This window comes from Phalacrocorax aristotelis, chromosome 2 (genome assembly GCF_949628215.1).
Source record: "Phalacrocorax aristotelis chromosome 2, bGulAri2.1, whole genome shotgun sequence".
NCBI lineage: Eukaryota > Metazoa > Chordata > Aves > Suliformes > Phalacrocoracidae > Phalacrocorax > Phalacrocorax aristotelis.
In genome coordinates, this window is record NC_134277.1 from 53,413,362 (window position 1) to 53,437,554 (window position 24,193).

The 24,193-nt window shown below is 38.1% G+C and overlaps 1 protein-coding gene across 6 annotated transcripts; it reads left to right on the forward strand.

Annotated features, from left to right (window-relative positions):
* The first annotated feature begins 201 nt into the window (after positions 1–201).
* Positions 202–21,428, forward strand: HERPUD2 (HERPUD family member 2). 6 transcript variants are annotated; one of them, XM_075083591.1, is made up of 9 exons: positions 202–384; positions 614–928; positions 6,535–6,612; positions 9,848–9,961; positions 12,023–12,180; positions 17,925–18,047; positions 18,384–18,707; positions 19,955–20,069; positions 20,408–21,428. In XM_075083591.1, the coding sequence occupies exons 2-9, from the start codon at positions 782–784 to the stop codon at positions 20,567–20,569; spliced, it is 1,221 nt and encodes a 406-aa protein (XP_074939692.1). In that variant the 5' UTR covers positions 202–384; positions 614–781; the 3' UTR covers positions 20,570–21,428. The 6 variants fall into 6 exon arrangements, with proteins under 6 accessions (XP_074939692.1, XP_074939696.1, XP_074939694.1 ...); XM_075083593.1 differs by having other exon boundaries at positions 262–390; XM_075083592.1 differs by having other exon boundaries at positions 268–423.
* The last annotated feature ends 2,765 nt before the right edge of the window (positions 21,429–24,193 follow it).

Below are 24,193 nucleotides of genomic sequence, written 5' to 3' on the forward strand. Positions count from 1 at the left end.
GCCCCGCTCCTCGGTTTCCCCACGCCCCGCCCCGCTGCGAAGCATCATTTCAAAACGCCCGAGCCCTGCCCCGCCGGCACAGGTTTTCCCCTCCCTTTCTTCACCGCTCCCTCCTCGGCGGGAGGACCGCGACGCCTCCCTGACAGGGAACTGCCCCGCCTCGCCGCTCCCGTCACACGCGCCGCCATTGCGCCACACTCCCCCGCCCGGAGGCGGCGCTCAGCCCGCGGGCGCCCCCTAGCGGCGCGGAGGACGAAGGGAGGGGGAGAGAGACGCCGCCGCGCTTCCGGTCTCCATTTTACGCAAACGGCAGCGGGCCGGAGGTCGCGGCGGTGCGGCGGGGCCTTAGCCCAGCCCAGCCTAGCCCGGGCGGACGCGTTCCGGGTACCGGTGCTGCCTCCCGTCTCCTCTCCCTCTCCGCGGGTGCGGGCGCAGCGGGAGGGTGTCCGGGAGGCGGGGTGGGCGGGTGGGTGCGCCCTTCGGCTCCGCGCGAGCCCCCGTCACTGTGGTTACGGGATGGGGGGGGGGGGGGGGGGGGGGGGGGGTGCGTGTGTGTGACGTGCTAAGCCGCCCCTCTCTCTACTTCTTCCTCCCTCCCCCGCCTGGCGGGCAGACCTCGGCCGGTGCCGCCGCCCTGTGAGCGCCAGCACGGGGATGGGCTCCCCCGGGAAGTTCGCCCCCGGCCGCTGAAGCAGCGCCCAGAGCTTCGAGCGGCTTCGTCTCCCCGGGGAGAGACAGACAGACGGAGAGGGGGGTAGGGCCGGCCGCCCCTGCCAGCAGCATGGACCAAAGCGTGGTGGATCACCCGGTGACCCTCATCATCAAGGCCCCCAACCAGAAATACACCGACCAGACCATTAACTGCTTTCTGGACTGGACTGTGGGCAAGCTAAAATCTCACCTCTCTAAAGTCTACCCCAGTAAGCCGGTGAGTTGTCGGCCAGCCCTCTTTTCTTCATCTTGTCGGTGGGACTGGCGTTGCAGTAACTTCTGGACAGTCGATCAAGACTTTGCTCAGGTGGTTTGCAAAATAAACAAGGAAGAGCCCTGCTGCCAAAGAGCTGCCTGTGCGAAGGCAGTGGCTGGGTCTCTGCTTTCAGGAAAGTTGGCAATATAAATAGCTGCTCCTTTATATGTTTTAAGAAGATCACAGTATAGCATCCTGAAAGGTGGTATTGCTGAAGGCGCTTATTAATGCTCCGTTTTGCTTTTTTGGGAACTGGGATTTAGATACCTCAGTTACCTCAATTTAAGACTAACTTCTGTAAATGTAAGAGTTCTGTCTAAAGCCGTTACAGGATTTAAGCAATATAGCTAAAGTTCTCATGAATTCACTGAGGTGTGGAGAAGGTAGATTTTTATTCATAATATTATTTTAAACACAGTATGTCACAAACTCCACAATTGTTTTCCTCTTTATTTTTTTTTCCACTTTGAAATGCCATTATTTGAGGTTGTGCTGAAAACTCTGCTCTCAGATGGTCTACAAACTTTTGTGATGGTTGTGACTGTATTTTGAAACTTAATATAAAAGGGGTTTTTTTGTTCACTGAGGAAGATTATTTATTTTAAATTCTTTTAAGTTCTAAATTTGGCAATTAAAAAGAGGCTATGAAAAACCATACAGATAATAATAGAAAGTTAATACTGTACCTGTTTAGAATGGGCAGTCATGCAGAACAATATATTTGAAAATCTGTTCCAGAAAACTGTATAAAGGGAGTGACTTTGCTTCCACGTTGTGGCAGCATTTGGGGCCTAGACCTTGCTGTAGAAAACATCAGAAAAAGGTTGTGTTTATGTTGTAAGTGATTAGTATTCACCGAGTTCAACAGAAAAATTATTGGCACTGTTGATTTCTTTTTTTTTTTTTTTTTAAGAGGAAAAAAGGCAAAATAGTGGCTTTGTGTGATGGGGGGTTTCTGCGTTTCAGAGAAACTGGAAGAAAAGCAGTCAACAACTTAGGCTGTGTCACTGGTACATTGAGATCTGTTAAGCAGTATTTAAGAGTTTGTGGATTTAGTTATTGCTGCAAGTAATTCTCTGCTTAGAGAGCCTATCTGCTGTGAAGAAAAGAAGAAATATATGACTTCAGCTGATTGCTACTTCTTCCTCCTCACTAGGATCTCCTCCTGTGACGTATTTGTGTTTAAACACTAGTTTTCTGACTCATTGTATGATCTTGCTAAACTGGGCTTCTAGGAAGAATCCTTAATGAACAAAAGGTTTTTATGTTGCACTGTAGGCTTTAACCAGTAGTATAATATTAAATTTCGGTTTCCTGGAACATCATCTGTTGCAAGTTGGTTCCTCAACGTGGCTTTCCCAAAATTGTGCTGGGTTAAAGAATGGGCAGTTTCTGTGCGGAAAACGATCTCAGGAATTCCGATTTAATTTGGATTTACTGTACTTTCAATTAAACTAGTAACTGAACACAGTATTTTTATTTCATATAACCTTTCAAATTAAAGTAATAACATGGGAGGGGAGAAAGGTGTTTAATAGGATGCCTCCTATGTATAGTAAAATTGAAAAGTATATTTTTGGCCTGATACGCTTTCGATACTGGGTGTTACTGCTTTTTTTCAAATTTGTTTTAATATTTCTTTTTAGGAGCTTTTTTACCCCTCCTTTTTTTCTTTTTTTTTTTAAACCAGATCAGTGCCCAAAGCTTGTCAATCAAAGTTTTACATTCCTTGAATATGATAGGTCCTGGAAATAACTCCTATTACAATGCTATTTTAAGAGTACACGAGTACATCAGAGCACAGATGCTCTGTACAGGTATTGCAGTGTTCTTGAAGGGAAGGGTGTAAAATAAAATCGGCTGCTGTCACTGCTATATGTAGTCTTTCAAGTTTTCACGTGTGACTTGTACCTCGTTCTTCTATATGCATCTGTAAATTAGTAAACTGATGGCAACTGTAAATGTCGTCCTTAAACGTACAATTTATTAAGAGTGTATCTTCAGAAAATGAGATGGTTAAAATAGGCAAATGAGAAGTTAGGCCTTGAGGCAGTGTTGTTTGTGATTTCTCCAGATTAATTTGCGTAAACTAACTTAGCTAAATATGTACAAAATCCAGGTACAGGCAGATGTAAATTGGTTTAGTTGTTATTAAAGTTGGTATACTTACTAAAGGAAGTCACTAAATAAGCTAAATGAGTTTATAACAGTGTTAAGTTAGTTTGTGGATTCATCAATATTTTTTCCCCTGACTGGACCGATTTTTCATAGCTAGAGTACTGCAGTTATAGTGTCCCTAAATGAAATATTTACTTAAGAAAGGAAAACTTGGAAAATCAACCTGCATGCCTGTCTGGCAGATCTTACATTCAGTGCATTAACTGCTGCATTGATTACACCCATAAACATTAATTTAAAACTGCTGTTTCTCATTTCCTTTAGTACCTGTCATCTAGTATATACTTCACCCACAGTTCTAACCAGATGTCGTTGTTTGGATTTTTATTTCCTATGGAAGAATGGGAGGGAGGCTGAGTGACCAAAAAAAGGAATGTCTTGTAGGTGAAACAGGATAGCTCAGAAATAAGGTATGTTTCTAAAGGAAGGTGCTGCTGTAGCTTAATTTTGGTAATGTGCTGGGCATAGCTAACTTGGACTAAGCACTGCAGGAGGAGTCTTTCTTGAAAAAGGGAAGAAAAATACCCCACTAGCTGATGAACTCGTAGTTTTAAATACATAACATTTAGGTTATGATCTGAGAACTGTCTTCCACCTCACTCATAAACTTCAGGTTCTAGAATAATTCTGTCTGATGATATGTGCTTCTTCTGAAAATGGGGAAAAAAATAATTATATTTTTTTAAGTGTTTTTTGCATCACAGTTCAGTGTTTGGCATAGCATGGAGCATGCTGTTCTTGAAGCAGGAGGTATGATAGTGAACCTCCTCTGCAGAGGATGAGTTGAATGCCTTTTCCATTTACTTTGGCATGTATGTGAATTACTGTGTTTTCACCTTTATCAGCTCTTCTTCCATCTGCATTTAAAAACCCCCACATTTCAGAATTCCAAGAAGGCTTTCATCTTAAGAATTGCAAGTGGTAATCCTGTAGTGCAGTTACATATTTAAGTTAAGCAGGGAGGAGTGTGGGGTTTAACACCTCATCTTCCCACATTAACGTGTCTAGCTTAGCATGATGAACAGTACTCAGAGTATGTGTAACCTTTTCTTTTGTGGCTTTGTAGGGAGCTGAAATACATTACTGAAGGCTATGTAGTAGTCAGTTTTGAGGGGTCATTTTAATCTAGCAGTTTCTTCTCTAAGTATTCATACTAAAAAAAGTAATTTGCATTACTTGTCTTTGAGAGGTATGTAATTAGATGGGGTTGAGGGGAGGTTCATATATAAGGTACTGAAGAAAAGAATCTTGAGTTTGACCATATAGAAAGCTGTACTGTGAGTGGGACAGGCAAAACAGCACTCTATTGTCATGTTGGATGATGGTACAAAGATTTGGAGTTTGGGTTTTTTGTTGTTGTTGTGTTTTGCTTGTTTTGTGTTAACAGTTTACCTGTTCTCATTAATCTCCAGATAATCTATCTCAGGACCCAGAAACAAGGTTTCTGAGGCTTTTCTTCTGGTTCCTCTGGCTGTTCTAAAGCAACAAGTTTCTAATTTACAGGAAGTCAGTTTTCTGTAATCTCAGTGCATGCTGCAAATTCAAGTTTTTCTAAGGCCTTTCCGAAATATGAAATGCAAGTAAGCTTGTATTCTTTTAGCAGATAGTTCCGGCTTGAAAGGAGCAACCAAATGGTATAGTTGAAAAGAAATTAGTCTGACGTGAGAGAGAGAGTAATTTTTTGTTGTTCTAAATGTAAATAGAAATAGTACAGCATGATGTTGAATTAATTGCAGTATTTTATCCATTGGAGCTGCAAATAAATAGTTCCCTGTGTTGAGACTTACAAAAATAGTGTGTTATGTCACTAATGCAAAATACAGAAAATTGCAGAATATAGAAAACGTTTCTTCAGTAGCAGTGATAAACGGTTCTGTACTATATGTGACAGGTTATGCACTCATGTATTTAATCATGAATAGCTAGTATGAATTTGGGGAAAAAAATGCAAAATCTTCTCAGATTTAATATATAATTATTTGCTTAGAGTATCTATCATTTTTTTCTAGTTATATGACCTGATTTTTTTTAAGGGAAAAAACAAGTTCTGCAACTTTTCTGTGGTCTGCTGAGTTATAGGGAATCTGTAAAAGGCAACTGCAAGAAAGAAAAAAGTCAAAACTCCTGTGAAAGCTTTTTCTAATCAGAGATCTGGATTTCAGGTATTTGTGTCTTAGTATTAGCATGAATAAGACTGCAGAGTGAGCAACAGAAGGCTAGGAGAGAAAGAGGTGAAATGTTGTAAGACTAGCTGTTTGCATGATGGGGAAATTCTTCAAATATTTCATACTGATAATGCATGTCTGTTCCACTGATATTTAGGCTAGATTTCTTCATTTAGAATTTGCTTATCTTAGCATGCTCTTTCAAGTGATAAACCCTATTGTATTAATTTAGGATGCAAACAGTAGTTGGATTCTCTTAAATATTCATCCATATTAAAAGAATTTTAAGGAGCTTTTTTCAAAACAAAAAAAACAAGATGGGGGAGCTGTTTATTCACATAGTTTCAGCATGCTAGCGACCCACTAGTATTAAGACTATTTAAAACTCTGACAGCATAAACTGAATTGCATGGGGTTGGGGTTTTTGTTTGCTTGTTTTCTTTAACCAAGTAGACTTTACTGTACTGGACATCTTACTGTAGATAGGTACCCCAGATAGCTTCCTTTTAAAAAGAATTTAATCATTATCTCTTTTGTGTAGAATAATTAAAAGTTATTACCTTATGAATAGGGCATAATTTGTTTTAAAAAAACAGTTTTGTTTGCACTGTGGAAGTGTAAGAACAGGCAAAAAAGCTCACCAAAGTTTGCAGGCTACCTTAAAAAAAAAAAAAATCATCTTGCTGCTTCATGCTTTTTAATGTTTTCCTACTTGTTTACTCTTGTGACTTCTTTTTTTGGGGGGGGGGGAGATGATGGGGAGGTTGTGGGGATGGGGGCAGGGACTAATAACAGACATTCTCTGCTGAAAAAGATAGAAATTTGTGCCCTTCTTCTGTATATTTTAATTATCGTTCCATCATTCTACTATTTGGGGGGGGATTTCTTTCCATCTACTTTTCAGCAAGTGCCTGGGAATGGGAGCAGGGTAAAGAAGAAATATTTAAAAGGAAGGGATCTTTGAATATACTTGATAGTTCTCTTGAGCAGCATTTGTCAGTTAAGTAGTGTTAATTGTTATGGCGCTCTTGCTGAGTGCATGATAGCAGAATTCTTTTTCAGAATTAATTTGTGAGTTGGGCTTGTGAAGCCTCTGAAATGTTTTTAAGACTATCTGTTGGTGGTTGGAATTTTAAGGGGTTTTCTCATCTGCAAATGTTATCTCCAGCTGTATATCTGTACAGCAGGAAAAAGCTAAATTCCTTTCTTTGTCCCATCTCCTAGTCTACAAAGGATCAGAGACTGGTGTATTCTGGCAGACTGCTTCCTGATCATCTGCAGCTGAAAGACGTTCTCAGAAAAGTAAGCTTTATATGAACACCATATGATATTTGATCAAAATCCCTTTTTGGGAAATAGGAAATTAGATTTGTGTTGCTTAGCTTCAAATTTTCATTGTTGTATTGAGAGATGTAACCATATAATGTCGATACATTCAGGAAATGTATTTTCACATACCCTTTGCGTGTAGGATTGTTATACTTGTGGATTGAGGCATGTTTCCAGTTGGTGGCAGAGCAGGTGGGCTATGTAAGTCCAGAGCAAGTGATACGTAGTATAGAGTGCCTTCTTTGGGCAGTTCCCACTATGACCTAAATGGAACCGTTTAACACATTTGTGTTGGTATGGGAAATAATTTCTTGTATGTACTTAAACCCAAGAACTTGCATTAAAAATGGCACTTGTGTAAGCAAATTAAGGGTAACATTTATATGCAAAACCAGAATTCTAAATTCCTGAATGGTTTTGCTGGGAAAGCTTTTTGTTGTTCTGTTTTTACTTATCGTCTATTAACCATTTCTTATGATGTTTGAAAGTTTGTTGATTCTTGTGTTTATTTTTTTATTCTGCTGGTTTATCTTGGAAAAAATAATTTTACTAGTCTAATTTTGGATTCTTCAGTCAACATTTATATTAAAGCCAAATCCTGAATACACGTGACATCTGATGTTGCTACTAAGTAATAGGGACTTTCTTATGTTAGTAAAGTCCTTAAAAGTGTATAGAATAAGATATTTAGAGCAGATTATCAAGAACTCTGTTTCAATTTCAATGGTAATGGAAAACATAATGCATTATGTTGTGTAGTCTAAACTTGTAAACAGATCAGAATGCATCAATAGCTATGTTTAGAAAATACTTTAGGTCATTAAACAATTATATGTTTTTTAATCCTATGAAATAGGTAAACTCTGTAATACAGTACCTGGGTGTTGGTAGTGATACTTTTTTGTAGTATATTAAGGTAAAAATCAATGTACAGACTGCAAGAGTGGGTTATGCTTTAGTATGGAGGAAAGTCTCTAAAGGGGAATAATGCTTTAGTGAAAGTGGGCAAATGAACTTACTTATTAAGTATGGAGAAATCAATGCAGAGGAATCTTGGGTATTGCTTGAGTAGACTAACACTGTTGTTACTTTATAATCTTCACTCTGAAGTAGATTTTATTAAATTGGATTTAACTGCTTACCAAAAAATGATTGAAATTTACTATGTATAGGTTTACTGGAAAACTGGAGCTGGACTATTGCCAACCCGTATGTGTCCTGTACCACTTAAAAGTTCATGAAAGTAGTTATATAACTTACATCAAAGCTTAGTTTTACTTGTTAAGGACAAAATGAAGTCTGAATCCCTTAACTTCACTTGGCCTGCTTACAGCAGACTAGTTTTAGGAAACACAATTTCAAACCTTGCTTATGTGCTAGAGGACAAACTTTGCCAAATAATGTCTTCCTTCACTATACAGGGGTTATATTTTACTTTAAAGATGCTTTAGTAGCTATAGGCCTTGGGTTTAGTTAAAGAAATTTAGTGAATTTAGGAACATACTCATCAGTCTGAAGCATAATGTTAAAAATTTACGTTGGAAGAGGAGGAGCTTTTGTGCTCAAGATTTTAAGAGCTTTTGGAAAAAAAGGTAAGATTACTCTTCAGTCTTATTCTCTGCCATATTATTCCTACTTCATTAGCTATAATTTCCTAATATTATCTGAGGATTTACTAAAACTCTCAGTTTAGCTTTGTGATACTTGCTCTTGATACTGCTCAGTATCATTTGCTGATACAAAATACCTTGAGGCTGGAAGTCTTGGCACCCTTCAAGCATAGTGATGTCTAGCATGTTATGTAAAATTAGAAACATAATAAACTGCCACACTGAATACAGCTGTACACTGTAAGCCTGCAAGTAATATGTCTAGCTTCCTTTGCCTTTCCAAGTAGCATAAGTTCTTATCTAGAAAGAAGGTAACTAGTTAGGTTTAAAGCTTTTGATGTGGTCAGAATGCTGATCACCTTCGTTCAGTGCTCTCTGATTGTTGCTTACTATGACCAGCTAGTAAGAAATTACACTTAATGTAATAGCAAGGTTGTGCTTGGGGCTAGAAACTGATACCTGAGGAGGCGTTTAAATTAGTGTGGATAGGCTATGCTAGTAATAATGCACAATGGTGTATAAAAGCAGTTATCCAATTTTCTTTATTCCTAAAGATTACAACTTAAAAATTAGTAAATGTGTGTAACTTTTTTTACAGTTTAAAAAAAAAAACCCTCCAAACCTGGTATTTCTAAATGTCATCTCATTAAAAACTGCAGCTTGACTGCACCATGCTGGTTTCAGAAGAGGACGGAGGGTTTTTTCCTGCTTTTCTTGTTTAACATTTGGTTACTGAGGAAGCTGTAGTGTGCAGTTTAAATATGCAGTCATAGCTGTTCCTGTTGCTATGGCCATATAAGCTTCAGGCATGCTGATATCATGAGGTGTTTTCACTTGGTACTTCAGATTGAAGCTGTTATGGCATCTGTGTTGCGGGAGGGAGCGTATCCATGAAGAATTGATGTGGGCTGGTTGCTTGCATGCTGACACGCCTTCAAGTGGTACCACTTGTTTGATTCCTCACTTTCAAATATTTAGGAATACTCAAGTTCCATATAGCACTGAATAGCATTCCTTGAGTGTGGAATATCTGCAGGGGCTCTTCAGTTGGGCATCTGCAGGTTAGGCTTGAGCTGAGCTTAGGGTGGAGTGAGGTGAAGACAATGCCTGATATATTTTTATCTTGGTCTGCTCGTGGAATCCCAGTGCCTACACTTTGCATTTACCCTGATGTCTTTATTGGATAACACTCTCTGTTAGATCTCAGTGCAAATATAAGCATTCTTAACTTTAGGGAAACCAAGCCCTGTAAAGCGTTTGAGATTTTTCCAAAGTGAGAGTTAAAGCTTATGATATACTTCCTCGTGTTTCTCTGTGTGGTCTTCCATTAGTTCAGCTAAACTGCAGTTTTTGGGAAGACTGAGGGGTAAGTGAATGTTCAGTATATTATCGTGGATAACTGCTAAGAAGATGTTAGCTGGGAAACAGTGGACTTCTCCTGTGCTAGGCTCAACTTTTGCTTTGTGGTCTCTCCATTTTGTATAATGTTTCTTTACTGATTGCAAATGTAGCTTTGAAAGTGGATTTTGAAAGGCTTTTTTTGTTTGTAAATTTCTCAAATATTGTTGCTTTAGCTCTTCAATTTCTTCAATTTTTAGCAAGATGAATATCATATGGTTCATCTGGTATGTACTTCCCGGACGCCCCCAAGTTCTCCAAAACCCAGCACCAGTAGAGAAGGTCATGGAACTTCAACCTCCAGCAGTAGCTCAGTGAGTTTGTTTTCATACACGGGACGTGAATTTCTTCTACCCTGAGGAAGCCTTCCAGGAATTTCTCTTTTAATTTTAAAAATTTGACTGTAAAATAGTGTGGTGAAAGTAGAGCATGCCATATGAATTTGTACAATTAGACTTGATTATGTAAGGGTGTCACTTTATTTAAACAAAGATGACCTTTTTCAAATTTTAATGCAATTATGTTTGTTAGATGATAAAGTACTACTTTTTTGTAAGCTGTTCTCTATTTTTAACACCTCTTCTTTATCAAAAAGTACATTTTCCTTTTTTTCCATGTCCCCATATCTTTGGCAGAAATTGAGCAGTGTATTCAGATTTTTTTTAAAAAACCAACCAAACCCAAGTTCTGATTTATTTTGTGAAAACTGTACTGCTGGAGAGAGACCAGTAAAATTGGTGCCCTTGTTGTGAGATAGACAGGTGGAGCTTGGCCAGTGCTTATTCTGATTGATAGAAATTGGACAGTACTCATGTAGCAAATCGTAGTGTCTGTAAGACAGTGAGAAGTAGAAAGTGTTCTTAACACTTTATTAAGCTATTCAAAGAACACTTGGCTAGGGTATTTCGAGTCATTCTGTCTTCATGCCCTCCAAAAATCATTATGTTCTTTGATTGTACTCTGTTTTAGCAGAAGGGCAGTTAATGTTTCTGTTGATGCCTTGGTCATCTTCACTGTAATTCTCTTGGCTTATTCCAGAGCTGGCAGTATTGCTAAGTGATCCTTGAAGGTTAGTCAGAAAGGAATGTATACGATACCATTATAGTCCTTCTCATCTGTGATGTTGATTATCAGTGTACGGGAAACACCCTTCCGGTTATAAGCTGTCTTCATTCTTCTGTTGATAGGGTACTGTTTCTGACTGCTATGTGACAGTCAGAAATTCAGGTGGCTTAAGCAATAGTAGCGAGTGTACAGTAGTTACGTTGTTTTTTCGGAGGCTGTATTTGTATCTCTGCAAGCAGGATACAGGGTGCCTTCTTTGTAATTGTTTTATTGCTACGTAGATCAGTTGTAAATGTCCTGTTTAAATGACTGTATTAATGACCGTTTAAAGCGGTCAGTATGCACAGTGTTAAGTTTATAATACCTTGAAGGAAACAACCTAAATCCAAAGCTTGAATGGCCTTTATTCTTCCACTTGCTTAGCTTTATTCCCACCCCCAACTGTCTAGTGGTAATTTTTTTTGTTTTCCTTTGTAGGGCAAATGTGATATGGATGTCTTAAGTAATTGCAGCTCCTCGCTTCCTGAGTTGTCAAAGTTGAAGAGCATTTTCTACCGAGTAAACATTACAGTAATGCCTAGCAACAGGATTTGGGGATTTATTAAAACTAAAGTAATGCATCTCAACAGCCAAATTGTAGTTTTGTTATAGTGACAAATAATCTAGGAGGGCCAGCTGTTGCCCTTCTTCCAGGGTTAAGTATTGATCTTGGAAAGCATTGAAGGTCTGACACAGTAGTTTTAGGTATGTTTCTGGGAGCCTAAGCCACTTCCCTATTCCTACCCCTTGCCCCCTCCCAGCAGTGAGTAGAGAAATTTGAATTGGGCAGCTGGCACCAGTGAAGAGGATGATGAGTAGAAGGGAAGCTGAAGACAGGAATAGAGGAATGGTATTTTAAGCCACTGCAAGCACTATTATCTCTGAATATGAAGTCGTATCCTGAGGTTGTAGTTACTTTTGTTAACAGTAGCCACTAGAATTTTAGATGCTGCTAAATATTCTCTGGATTAAGCTTTACTTTGGTTCAGCTTTTTGAAACTTTAATTCCCAATGATCTGTGGTTTTCTTTGGGACCTATCAAGTGTTGAGTCTTTCTGAAAACTTCACTTTTTATATGTGCAATTTTGAATTTCTGTTTTTACTAAAGGCTTGCCAGGACAAATAAAACCCCAGAAGACTTGCCTGGTGCTTATATTCTCAATTAAACTTGTGACAAAACATTAAAGCAAATAGGTTTTTATTAAGACACAGTAGTAAATCTTTTAACTGTGGCAAAAAGATCCCCAACCTCAATTTTATTTATTTTTAAGAATTTGGACCGTTCTGGATCAACTTCTGCCTCATCCACAAACCAAGAAGCTTCATCTACATCGTTGAACACTAGTGCAGATGGTGTGAGGCATCGTAATCTTCCGCAAGCACAAAGCAATCCCGTACCAAGCCACCAGTTCCCTTATTTAATGCAAGGGTAAGTGAGATTGAAGCAATCCTCAGCTCTTTGATACTCTTTAAAGTACTTTAAGTGTTCAGTGACAATTATGTTCCTTTAGGTCTGCAAAATGATTTGGCTAGTTCATCTTGAAGCATAAGTCACATTTAGAAACATTTTTAATATGAACAGTAATGTTTTAGCCAGGAGTCAGTCAAAGACCAAGTGATCTTGGTGTTCCCCTTCAGGCTGTCTTTTATTTTTTCTTCATCCTTTCTGCCCTCATCTTCCTGTTGATAAGTGCAGCTGTAATATTTATCTAGTGGATGTAGTTAGTTATGTAACTGAAAAATTGTTGCTTTTTCTAGTCCTTTATTGTAATCATCAATGCTAAATTCTTATCAGAATAAGATGGTTCTTACTTTTTGACACATAAAAGATGTAACTCTTCACTTCCCCATACTGGATTCAGCTGTAGAAATGATATGAGGGTGCTTCGAGTACATGTAAGTGCTTGTATATCTCCAACAGAGTTTTAAAGTATTTTCATATGTACCAATGAAATGTAGCTAGTGTACATTTCTAGATCAGATCTGTTATTATGTAACTTTAAAGATGCCTGTCATTTTGTTTGCACTTAAAAAGCAGCTTTAGGAATTTTTAACCCATGTGACCTTTGCAGCTTCTTAAACATTTCTTTGTTTTTTAGCTTTATTTTCTTCCAAGGGGAAAGTGGGAGGATAGTGCATTCTGAGATGATAGCTGTCATTTCCTTGGGGAATGCTTTAAAGATTTGTTTCTGACAAGGCATTTCCCAGTACTGTATAGATTCTAGAGATTTTCTTTAGAGACTGAGGGGGAAGGGGGGGCGAAATCTATGAACCTGCTAACAGTAACAATTGCTTCTGTCACTGGAAAGAAAACAAATGTCAGGAACCACTCAAAACTTAGTTTCAGTTCAATTTACTGTCTCTCTTGTTAGAGTTAACCTAGACTTCACTAGTCTTACTATTTTTCATCCTGAATTCCTTCAAGTCCTTTTTATTGCTTATCTGAAATGCACTGTTGTCTGGGAAGAAATTGGCTGTGCAATGGGTGGAGCACTTAGGTTATTCTGACCACATACACCTCTGCAGAAGTGGTTGTACTTGCCTTTATGGCAAAGCTAGGTGACACTAGGCTGACTGTCAAGACTGCTGTTTGGTGTAATGTACATTAATTTGGGAAGCAATTTATTGTGTTTGTGTAAATTACTAATCTGTAAGAAGTTTTAATGTTTTTCTAATTAGCTTTTCATGGAAGCGTTCCCTGAGAGTGAGGTTTTCATCAGTATGCGTGCTGAACTGAATAGCCTATGGTCTTCAGAAAGGCAACACAACTGTTGTTCAGTCTTTTAGCTGAAATAATTCAATTAAAATACAGCAGGAAGCATCAGTTTGGAAGACATTACTGTGTTTGAGAAAAAGAATAACTTTAAATAAAAATACTAAGTCTATGTCTGTATTAGCAAGTAATGTGGATTAAGAGGAGTGGATCTGTAAACAGAAAGAGGTGCTGAGAATCTGGCATCAACACCGCACATATTTCAGGGGTTTATGTCTTATTTGGACTATCTTTATTTTGGTCACCTGGAATAGGTGCCTGTTTGTTCAGTGCTCTTAAGTCACATCTTTCAATTTAGTGTAATCCAAAAGGAATCCAGATGGTGATCCAAGAACATTCTGTGTTAGCAAACAAAACTGTAGTAAGAGGAAGTAAGTAGAGATTTGCTTCAAAAGTGCAGTCCTGACCTGAAAAGAAATGCCAAAATAAATGAACCCTAAATAATCTTAGGCCTTTTTTGTAAAAATAATTTAGCAGAACATTTTCAGAATTTAAGGTAGATTATTGCTGCAGACTGCTGGACACGGGCTGTGCTCCACTCCAAACAGTCTGTGTCAATGCCTGCTGTAGTTTGCTGTCATCTTTAAAAACCCTTTTTAATGCTTTCAGTAATCTTCTCAGATGCATCTGGTTTTGCTTCAGGGCACCGCTACTTGTATTCCAGAAATGAGAAATGCCTTCTGTGTTTTAGCCGCTCTCTTAAATGTCATTTGGGGCAAAGAAATCTATCTTTAATGTAATTCATACACAGACTGAGACTTGCTAGGAACAATGATGATTCATATCTGAAATTTACTAAAATTTTATTCTAGCTGCACGATGAACTATAGGCTCTGCTGATGGGGGGAGGTCTCCAGATGTTTGAAAATGTATGTGAGGGTCAGTTTTCTTGAGCATTTTGCAACACTTTCATTAGTAATTTGTACAAATAAGTAACATGAATGTTAGGCGATTAAATAAAGATTTTGATAGTTTTTCAGTTCCTGGCACAGGGCTTCAATGTGTGAGTTGAATACCATTTGGGAAAACAGCTAACTTGTATTGTTAAAATATTACAGAGGAAGCAGTTCAAAACTCTCTCTTTTGAGCTTTTGTAAGTGCTGTTTTCTAAAAATCTAGACTTGAGGTGGAACTGGGCAAATAGTTTATATATCTACTGAGACAGTCCGCTGTGGAGAGCAAGCAGAGCATTGTCTGCTCCAGTGGGCTTAGCTGAGGATCAGGGCCCCACTGTGCTACGCAGGTGCAAACAGAACAGATGGGCTCAGTCCTGAAATGGCTTGCATTTCAGATTGGAGAGTACTTGGAAGCAGTAAGCAGACAAGAAACATCAAAGCGGTGAGATTATTTGTCAAGTGTGGGCAGCCCATCTAATGAAATGTTTTTGTATTGTGTACATAGTAATGTTTGAAAGCAAACAACAAAATGACATACTGACAGCGTGCAGTGTGTCCTAGTGCATAAACACCTTGCTTCATCAGTAGCTTTTCTAGGTCTATTTTTTTTAAGTAGCGAATAACATAGCAGAGGATATCACTTCAAGTTGATATCCCAGCCTCATGTGAGACTAACACTAAATTAAATGTCTTTATGGGTCAAGGTCATTAAACAAATGCAGTTATTGTCAGTCATGTCGATGGCAGAGATTGAGCTTTTAAGTCTGAATAAAAAGTCTTATTTTTCCATTAGTGGTAAGCAGTATCTTCATGATGACACTAGCTAACTAGTCTGACCTTACCCTCAAATTGAATCCCAGTTAGTTCATTTTAGGTGACTTCCATAGACCAAAAGAAGTAATTCTGAGCTTTCTAGCCATTTAAGGAGTAGCATGCCTGTTTTCAGAATATTCTGAATCAACCTCTACCATTTGAACCTTAAACTTTTTTCTGACTTACCCAACTGTTCTTCTACCGTCTGCTCTGCTTTGTTCTCCAATCTTGGAATGCCTGTGCCTATCCAATTTGCTTCTCTGCTCTTGTGCTGTTGCTGCCATTCTTTTGAAATACTCTGCTTCCTGCCTCTCTTTCCTCCTTTTAGAAAAAGATGAGGAGAAAGCACATGCTACTTTCCTTTTTCTTCTAACAGCAAGTGGGCTTGCTTTGCCAAGAAGAGCTGCTTCCTTTGGAGAGGTTTTTCTCACTGAAATATGTTACACTGTGTTTAGAGTTGTTCCTGGATTTCAAAAGCTAACTTAATACCCCGGCAGCTGTAATAGCTGTATAATTGACAACATCTGCCTCATTCTGATGTTTGAGCAAATAAAATACTGCTGAGCTAGTTGGCATTCTAAGGCAGAAGCCAGTTCTTGAATATTGATGTCTACTTTTTCTTGTTAATGGAGTCAGATCTTGAAAAGTTAAGTCTTGCTTCTCAGAAAGTCCCATCTCCTAGAAAAGCTGTTGAAAAAGGAAAAAAAGAAAAAACCCACCAAAATATTTGAATGGGAAAGGAAAGAATATGACATAACTGAAATGTTCTGAGGTTTGTCTTGGTTGACTTGTTTCTTATTCTACTGTTAAGCTTTAAGACATCAAGGAAGCAATTTTTTGAAAAAGTTTGGAAAAAAGTAGGTGCTCAAATCCTGTAATGTCTAAAAGGTGTATCTGTGAGGGAGAGCTATTAGCCTAAGGCCTCTCAAGTGTTGCTGAACTCAACTTAGCAGTTTTAAAGAACCATGCTGAAAAAACTGGTGAATTCCTGCAGAACTCAGGCAAGTTAGGTAGCACTGCTTATTGGTGACTGAGCTGGAGAAATAGGTATGATTGAACAGTGAGCGGGTACTGCCTGTTCACCTCCCGATGAGATATTTTACATGTTTGAAATTGAGACATTGCTCAGTGATTTGTCACAATATAGTACCTAATGACACTCACATAGAATGTTTGAATCACCTTTATGTTTTGAGGGTCAAATGTTTTATGAGGGTCAGTGTGTTATGAATTTTGGAGGAGTCTTACTTCTCAAAGTGTTTGCCAGTGTGTGTTACGAATTTTGGAGGAGTCTTACTTCTCAAAGTGTTTGCCAGTTCAGAAGATAGAAAAACACATTCTTAAAGCTTGCAGCATAAAGGTAAAAGCATGATTGATGTTTTTCATATCAGCTTGACAGCTTTGCTGTTCCATCATGTTAATTATCCATAAATAAGTAGCATCAGCAAGGCTGCCAGTTCACCCTTGCAATTTTTGAAAGAAACCTAGAACCTAGAGTATTGCCAATGATTATCTCAGTTTGTATGTGGTATCAGGAAAGTAGCTTTTGCTTTCTTCCCTCCCCCTCCCCCCCAAATTATTGTCAAAACAGGTTATGACTAAATACAAACGTAACAGTTAGTAGAGATCATGGAGTTGCATGGCAGGCTCTTTTCCAGAATTACAGTGAAATACTTAATCATGTGTAAGATGGAAAAAAGATTTTAATGTCTTCCTCCCATCCTTCTTTCTGGGCATGGCTTGTGTATCTGAATGCCTGGTAGACTAATGAAATCTCTTGGTGATATCTTTGCAGGGAGTGCCTTACTTAGGGAACAGGTGTAGTCTGCAGTGCAATTACAGCAGTCTCAGCTTTTGCTGCCTGCAGTCTGAATAAACTTTTCTTCATGCTTTATACTCTCATGCTGTCCTGAAAGATGTCCTGGTTTACTACAGTTCACTACATCAAAATCTTTGGGGAAAGAGTTGGAAATCTTGCCAAAACATGCTATATGCTCTAGGAGGTAAGAGAGGCTAAGAAGTTTAAAAGCAGACAAAACCAAGCCTAAAACTTATGTATAGGAGCTTTGTATCTCTTGCATGTGAACCAGAGTTAAAAACCCATAAGGATGAGAATTGCTTATGCCCAAAATATTGAGGGGGGCGGGAAGTAAATAATTTACAAAGTTCTTAAATATAGCTTCTGAAGAATGCAACTGAAAGATTAGTTTGTCTTTGCTCATGTTCATTTCTTCATGTCTTTGATCACAGTAGTATTTCAGGTATTGCTTCTAAAAGTAAGTTATAGAAGCTAGTAAGTTTTTTGTTTTACAGCTTTTGCAGTGCCTTAAGGGTGACCTTTGATCTTAAAAGGAATTGTATGGAAGAATTTCTGCAGTTGTATATACAGTTTTGAAAAAATTTCAATATAGTTTTGTCCCAAAGATGCATCTAGTGACAGACATCTAAGTACAAAAACATATATCCTCTTTCTGTAGAAATAGCTTGGCTTATTAACGTCCTTGTATGAAAATACAGTGCTTTTTTGGAGTGGGTGGGATGATCTCACTACATATTTTGGTGTTATTTCAGTGCACTATTGCAGGGGGAAAAATGAGAGGAAAAATGCTACTTTAATTTTTTTAAAATATTAGTGCATTTTATAAATGTGGCAGTTCAGAACTGAATATTTTTCTTTAAATCCTTTCATAGCAACGTAGGCAACCAGTTTCCAGGCCAAGGTGTCCCTGCTGGATTTTCTATGTATCCTGCATTCAGTCCTTTACAGATGATCTGGTGGCAACAAATGTATGCACGTCAGTACTACATGCAATAGTAAGTCTACATTATCTTAGGTAGTACTGCATTATGCTAATGAAAGGAAGGTATTAAAAACTTAAATGTTGTTTGCAGGATCAAAATGCCTGTTTTTATTTTGTCTGGCTATGCTGTTTTACACGAAGTTTTGTCCAGCAGATGGATTTAATTCCAATCCAAAACTGGATTTAATGATGTATTAAGTAAAGATTTAAGGTAAAATGTACTTTGTTTTGATGTGTATTACATCTGAAAAATTGTTTTTATTAATGTAGAAAAGGCAAGAATAGGCTTAGAAATCTTGGTGCGTTGGTTTTTTTTCTTGACAAACTAGTTTTGTGTTTAAATTTTTAGCCAAGCTGCTGTTTCAGCCCAAGTGACTTCAAGCACTGAGCCAGTGAGGCCTGCAGTTGCCCAGGCTGTAAATTCAGAACGTGTTCCTGCAAATGAGCCTGCAGCAGTGCCAAATGTAGCCGTCCAAGAGAACAGGCCTGTAAACCCGAATGTTCAGATGAATGCACAAGGTGGCCAGGTAGTGAATGAGGAGGACTTCAACCGGGACTGGCTGGACTGGATATATACGTTGTCTAGAGCAGCAATTCTTCTGAGCATTGTGTACTTCTATTCTTCCTTCAGTCGATTTGTCATGGTAATGGGAGCCATGCTGCTGGTTTATTTGTGAGTACAACAGTTGAGTACAGCTGCAGAGCTGATAGTGGAGTACGGTGCTAGTGTATAATCCGTTTAAACTGTAAAAAAATATCCAAATACAAAAGTTCAGGCACTTCTCTTTTACAGTATGGTGTCTTTAAAAAAAAAATTCAAACAAGCAGAGAACCTGATATGAAAAAAGAAACAATTCTCAAAACATTTTTACAGTAAGTTTGATACTACTTACACCTGAAATACAGTGCTCTTAAGTATTCGTGATATTAACAGATCAGTACTGTAGAAATGTAGAACTTTGGGATGGAAATTTACAAAATGGGTGTGAGGGGAAGGAAGTTCATATAGGTCAAGCATATGCTTGCATTAACTGAAAACATTTACTGCTTGGATATGAACGCAAAACTGCAGAGCTAAGCTCATTTATATCTCAAAAATAACACGTGGGATTTGTGCAGTAAATTGTGTTAAGCAGAGTCAAGGTAGTTCTACTGCACCAGTGGATACTAGATCTGATAGAATTGCAGGGACTTAAAAGATATATTTTTTTTTACAATGCATCATAAAGACCTAAGTGCTCTTTTTTTTTTTTAATAGAAATATCAGTACTGTTGTCATCACTTCCTTTTATATATGAAAATACCTTAGTGGTGTAAATAAAGTGGAAATCAGCAGTAATGCTTGATATTTTGGACTGATGTAACTTATTGAGAGTTTCCTTAACACTGTAGTCTCCATTCTCACCAGGGCTGTTCTGTCTCTCATGCAGATATGATAGTTGAAATCAGAATATAGACACATGAAAACGTAGGAGAGGCTCATTTAATTTACAATGGTAAAATGGTTCAAGCCTTAGCTTAAGTTTAACTTCTTGTTTTCCACAGAAAATTAACTTCAAACGATGAAAATTAAGGCTGCCTTTGAAAATTAATATAACAAGTATTTTAAAATGGGGAGGAGACCCAAAGAAAGTATTCTATATATTTAATCACCTAACCGTGGTAAATTATTCATCTTCTGGAACAGAGGGCTGTGAACAGCACTTCTGAAGCTTAAAGGACCGCTCTTAGCATGACCCTTCTTAACCCAGATGTCAAAGAATAGCCATTTGATCTAGAAGTAAGACTTGCAGAAAAATACATGTAGCTTCATTCATCTGAAAATACTTGAATAATTTCCTGCAGTAGTTAGCTGTAGCAGAAAAATCTCGTTATTCCTTTCAAAAGAGAGGTTTTCAACTCTTCCATTTTCTTACATAGACACCAAGCTGGATGGTTCCCCTTTAGGCAAGAGGGAGGCCAACAACAGGCAGCCAATAACATGGAAGTGAACCGTGATGGGCAACATGCAAATAATCCTGACCTTGAAGAAATGGTGAGTAAGAGCAGACATGTCTTTCGAGACTCCTATGTATTATATTGTCAAGTACACTGTAATGTCTGGACAGAAGGTCAACTTGTATGAAATGTAGTCAGTTTAACCAGAAAGCTTTGAGCATTGTCCTCAGTGTTGTGCCTGCTGCTTAAATTCTGTATTTTTCCAGACTGACAATTGCTGATTGTCTCTACTTCAGTCACAGACTTCCTTCATGCTAGTTATTCTTCAGGAGATTGTTCTGAGAGAAGTTACTTAATGTAGGAAGATATGCTGGTTACCTTATATTGGAGCTCTGAAAATAAGCAGCTGAATTGCTTCAATTTCTGTTTTTAAAGGAGCGACTTATGGACGATGGGATTGATGAAGACGGTGGAGAAGATGCAGGTGAAGATGCCAATACAGAGCAGCAGCCTGGATTCATGGCTTCCGCTTGGTCCTTTATCACAACTTTCTTCACATCGCTCATCCCTGAAGGGCCTCCACAGGTTGGCAATTAAAGTAGAAAAGGAACTGTGTCAGGCAGCCTCAGTAGCCATACATAGAAGTGGAGCAGATTCTAGAGAGTATTTTAAATACGGTGCAATTTCTGAGAATTTATAATGTTATCTTTTTGATCATGGTGTAAAAAAATGTGTATTTTTTTTTTCTTTTGGCTTTCTCATGCATTGAATATTTTAAGCACAAGTGGACTACTAAATGCTTTCTTTAAGATTCTTCTTTTTCTGAAGAATAAAATATAAAGATATTGGTCTTCCATGTTTTATTTTAATTTCAAACGTGTATTATACTGAGGCAAAAAGCTTGTACTTAATCTGCACCATTACCTCTTTAAAGAGCTGTTAAAAATCTGAATGTTGACAGACCTTTCCAAATGCTGTCTATTCATCTGAATAATCCTGTGCTAGTTTTATGCAGGGTATGAATGATCACTTGGGATTTGGGGTTTATATCTTTCTTGAAAGAACACTGTATACATAAGGATTACTTGCTAATGGCATATTGTCTTCATGCCACAAAATACTAAACCTCTTCTCATACCTTTAGAAAGCTAAAAGCTTTTTCTTGAGGCTATATAGAAGTTCATTAAAGTTGGAGATCTCTGACAGCTCTTCAAAGACAATTGACAGTGATGGGATAAACCATAAATGTTTGATACATACAGTACTTTTTAAGAAAAATATAGCATACTGGGGAAAAAACATGTACATTAGTTTTTTTTTATTAAAAACTGTTATGGTAACTTTTGGATGTTTATATGCATATTTGAATGCAAAAAAAAAAAACCCCTAGTGCATCATTAAGGATGAGAATATGATTGATTTGAGTGGAATAAAGTTATCCTGGTGGCATTACCAATATTGACTAAAGTGGTATGTTTGTAGCAGCACTTACACAGTTATGGGTATGATCTCAACAGCAGGGTATCTGTATTCTTAAACTTAACCTAATTAAAACAGAGAAAAGGAAGATTGTACATGAGGCAATAGCACAGTACTACTGTCAGTTTGGGTTTGGTTGCTTTCTTCAGATTTCAGTCACAGTCAAGAAGTTTTATTTGCTTTTGTTCCTAATTCTGACATTATCCTGTGTTATCAAACTTAAAAATGGCTACAAAGATTCTGTTATGCTACAACCAACAGAAAGCTTATCCAGTATTCTAATTTACAAGTACTGGGCAAAGCTCTTAAGTAAGTCTGAACTAGTGAGACATAAGGCTTTATTTTTTTGCTTGCTCATGTCAAAATGCTGAAGCTGTGCAGTGAAGTTTTAAAGCTTACAATACTTTCTTTGGGTTTATACTTGGAAACATTTGTCAGGATTTCTAGGCCTTATTGGGAGTTGATTCAACTAGTAAAATAATTTTGTATAATGATTTTAATTTAAACAGCTCAGAAGAGTTACCAAATAATTCTCACAACTCTGTCAAGAGGAGAAATAGAAATCTAAGTCTTACAAGTATCAATTATTTTATTTGCTGTATAGGCAGCAATGATGAATAAATCATGTTTAATTATGATGTTTTACTCCCATGTTACTATGGAGAACTGCTCTCAGTTTAGGTTCTTTACAACATTAACATAAAAACGTGTAGAATTGTCCAAGAATTTTTACTGTTTCAATTTGGTGGATGGATCTAACTTAATGTTTAAGAACTGTTACAAAAAGTGAACATATTTAAAGGGATGGCACAGAGTGGCAGTCTTAGATGAAACCTCTTCAATGCATCCCAGAAATAAGTCTCGTGACATCCATTTGACCTGTGTGTTCTTTCTCCAACTTTTTGCAGAAGTTCTTTTTGTTGTTGTTGTCTGGTGTTAGTATGTCTGTAACCTGTGTAGTTATGACCTACTGGTGTCCAGCTCCTAAAAGCTGATAGTTGCTTCTTGCTGTCATTGTTCAGGTTTCCTTTGTTTTCATTGCTACAGGAAGCATCTGGTGGTAGCTCTCTGCTATTAGTAGACTAGATCAAGGAAGTTGCTCTTAATGCTGTAAGCTCTGATTTAGTTAGAGAGTGTAGAATTGTCACTGCTTGTTTGGCTTCAGACTAGGAAAAGTTTGTTTATAGGTTACACAAGGTTGAGATGGTGAAATGGGAGATCCTGGCAGTTATTTATGTGTTAAGGGAGATGTTCTGAGACTTTTAATCAGATCGTAGAGCTGGAGCAATGAGCTGAAGCAGCCAGACTTCCACGAGAATATTTTAAAGTCGTTGAACGTCGCAGCTTCCAGAACTGTACCAAGATCCCAGCAAGGAAAAGCAAAAAGATGGTTAATGAGGAAGGTAAGTGAGAAATAAGAATAAGGTAAGATGTATTACCAAAAAAGAGTGAGAGAGTTGGAGGCAGAGGAAAGCCTGTGAGAGGAGCAGAGATAAAAGAAGGTGTGATCATGAATAAATACAAAGTAAGCATTGAAGAAAAGACTGAGATAAGAGGTGCATTTTCTTTCCTTTCAGAAAAGGAGAAAGAGCTTGATGAAAATTAGTAAGATAAGGTCTTTGTTTTATGAGTTTCTGAGCAATTCAGGTATGGAATTGAACAGCGTGAAATATGTAATAGGTGGTGATGGGAATAGAAATGAAAACCCTAGGAAAACAGTTGCCTTTTCTTAGTGTATCTTTGTTGTAGGAAGTGTTGTGTTGCAGAAAACGAGACACAATTATGTGGTATATGGCTGTAGGCAAAGCTAAGGTGCTGAATTGTAGCAATCTGTAACATGAGATGGAACAAAAGGCATGAGGATTGAGGCAGCATAGGATGTGTCCCAGTATTAGTGGTTCTGTAACATACCTGTGCACCACCCACTTTACAAGTGTGAATATAGAAAAACTGATTGAAATTCTTTCTTTCCTTTACCTTACAGGAAGACATGAAATGACAGATACCCTACATTGTAGGAAGTCTGTGTATCTAATAGCAAGTCTATGTCAGGATGTTCCACGGCGTCAGTGTGTTAAGTCAGAGACCATCTCACCAGAAACAGACACAAGATTGAAGCATATTCTATCCATAACACTGCTTGCTACGAAGAGACAGATGAGATCAGCAGTACTCATGGAGCAGGTGTATGAAGAGTGGCATACAGCTGCTCTTTTGCATGATTTCTCAATATTGTGCTTACTCTGAAACATACTTTGCAGCTGATGTGTGTCCCTACATACATCTGCATTGACCTCTTGACCACAATTTACATTGTATTTAGCAATGGGACTGTTGGTTTCAGAAGCGGGTATAACACAAACTCAAACTGGAGAATTCTTGAGTGGTAAATAGTGGTCAAAGGGATCTCTTTTCTCCTGTTAACCTGTGAGCTTGCTAGCTTTTCCTCATGCTACTGGCTGGTTTGGAGACCTTGACAGGCAGCATTGGCTTTCCAGTTGCTCCTTGTTGCCTTTAAATTCAGGTAACTCATAGAGAAATTATCATGTGGTTCTTCAAGAAAAGGCTGCTTCTGTCTCGGACATACTCTGCTACCTTCGTACTATTGCTGTGGCAGAAGGAAAAAGCACCGTTGTGTGTGAGGTTTGTAATAGTAACAGGTGATGCAAAATCACTTAACTCCCATCCTATGGTATAGGTATGCTTCTGCTGCGTGTTTCCTGTACAACCTGAATGTTTTCT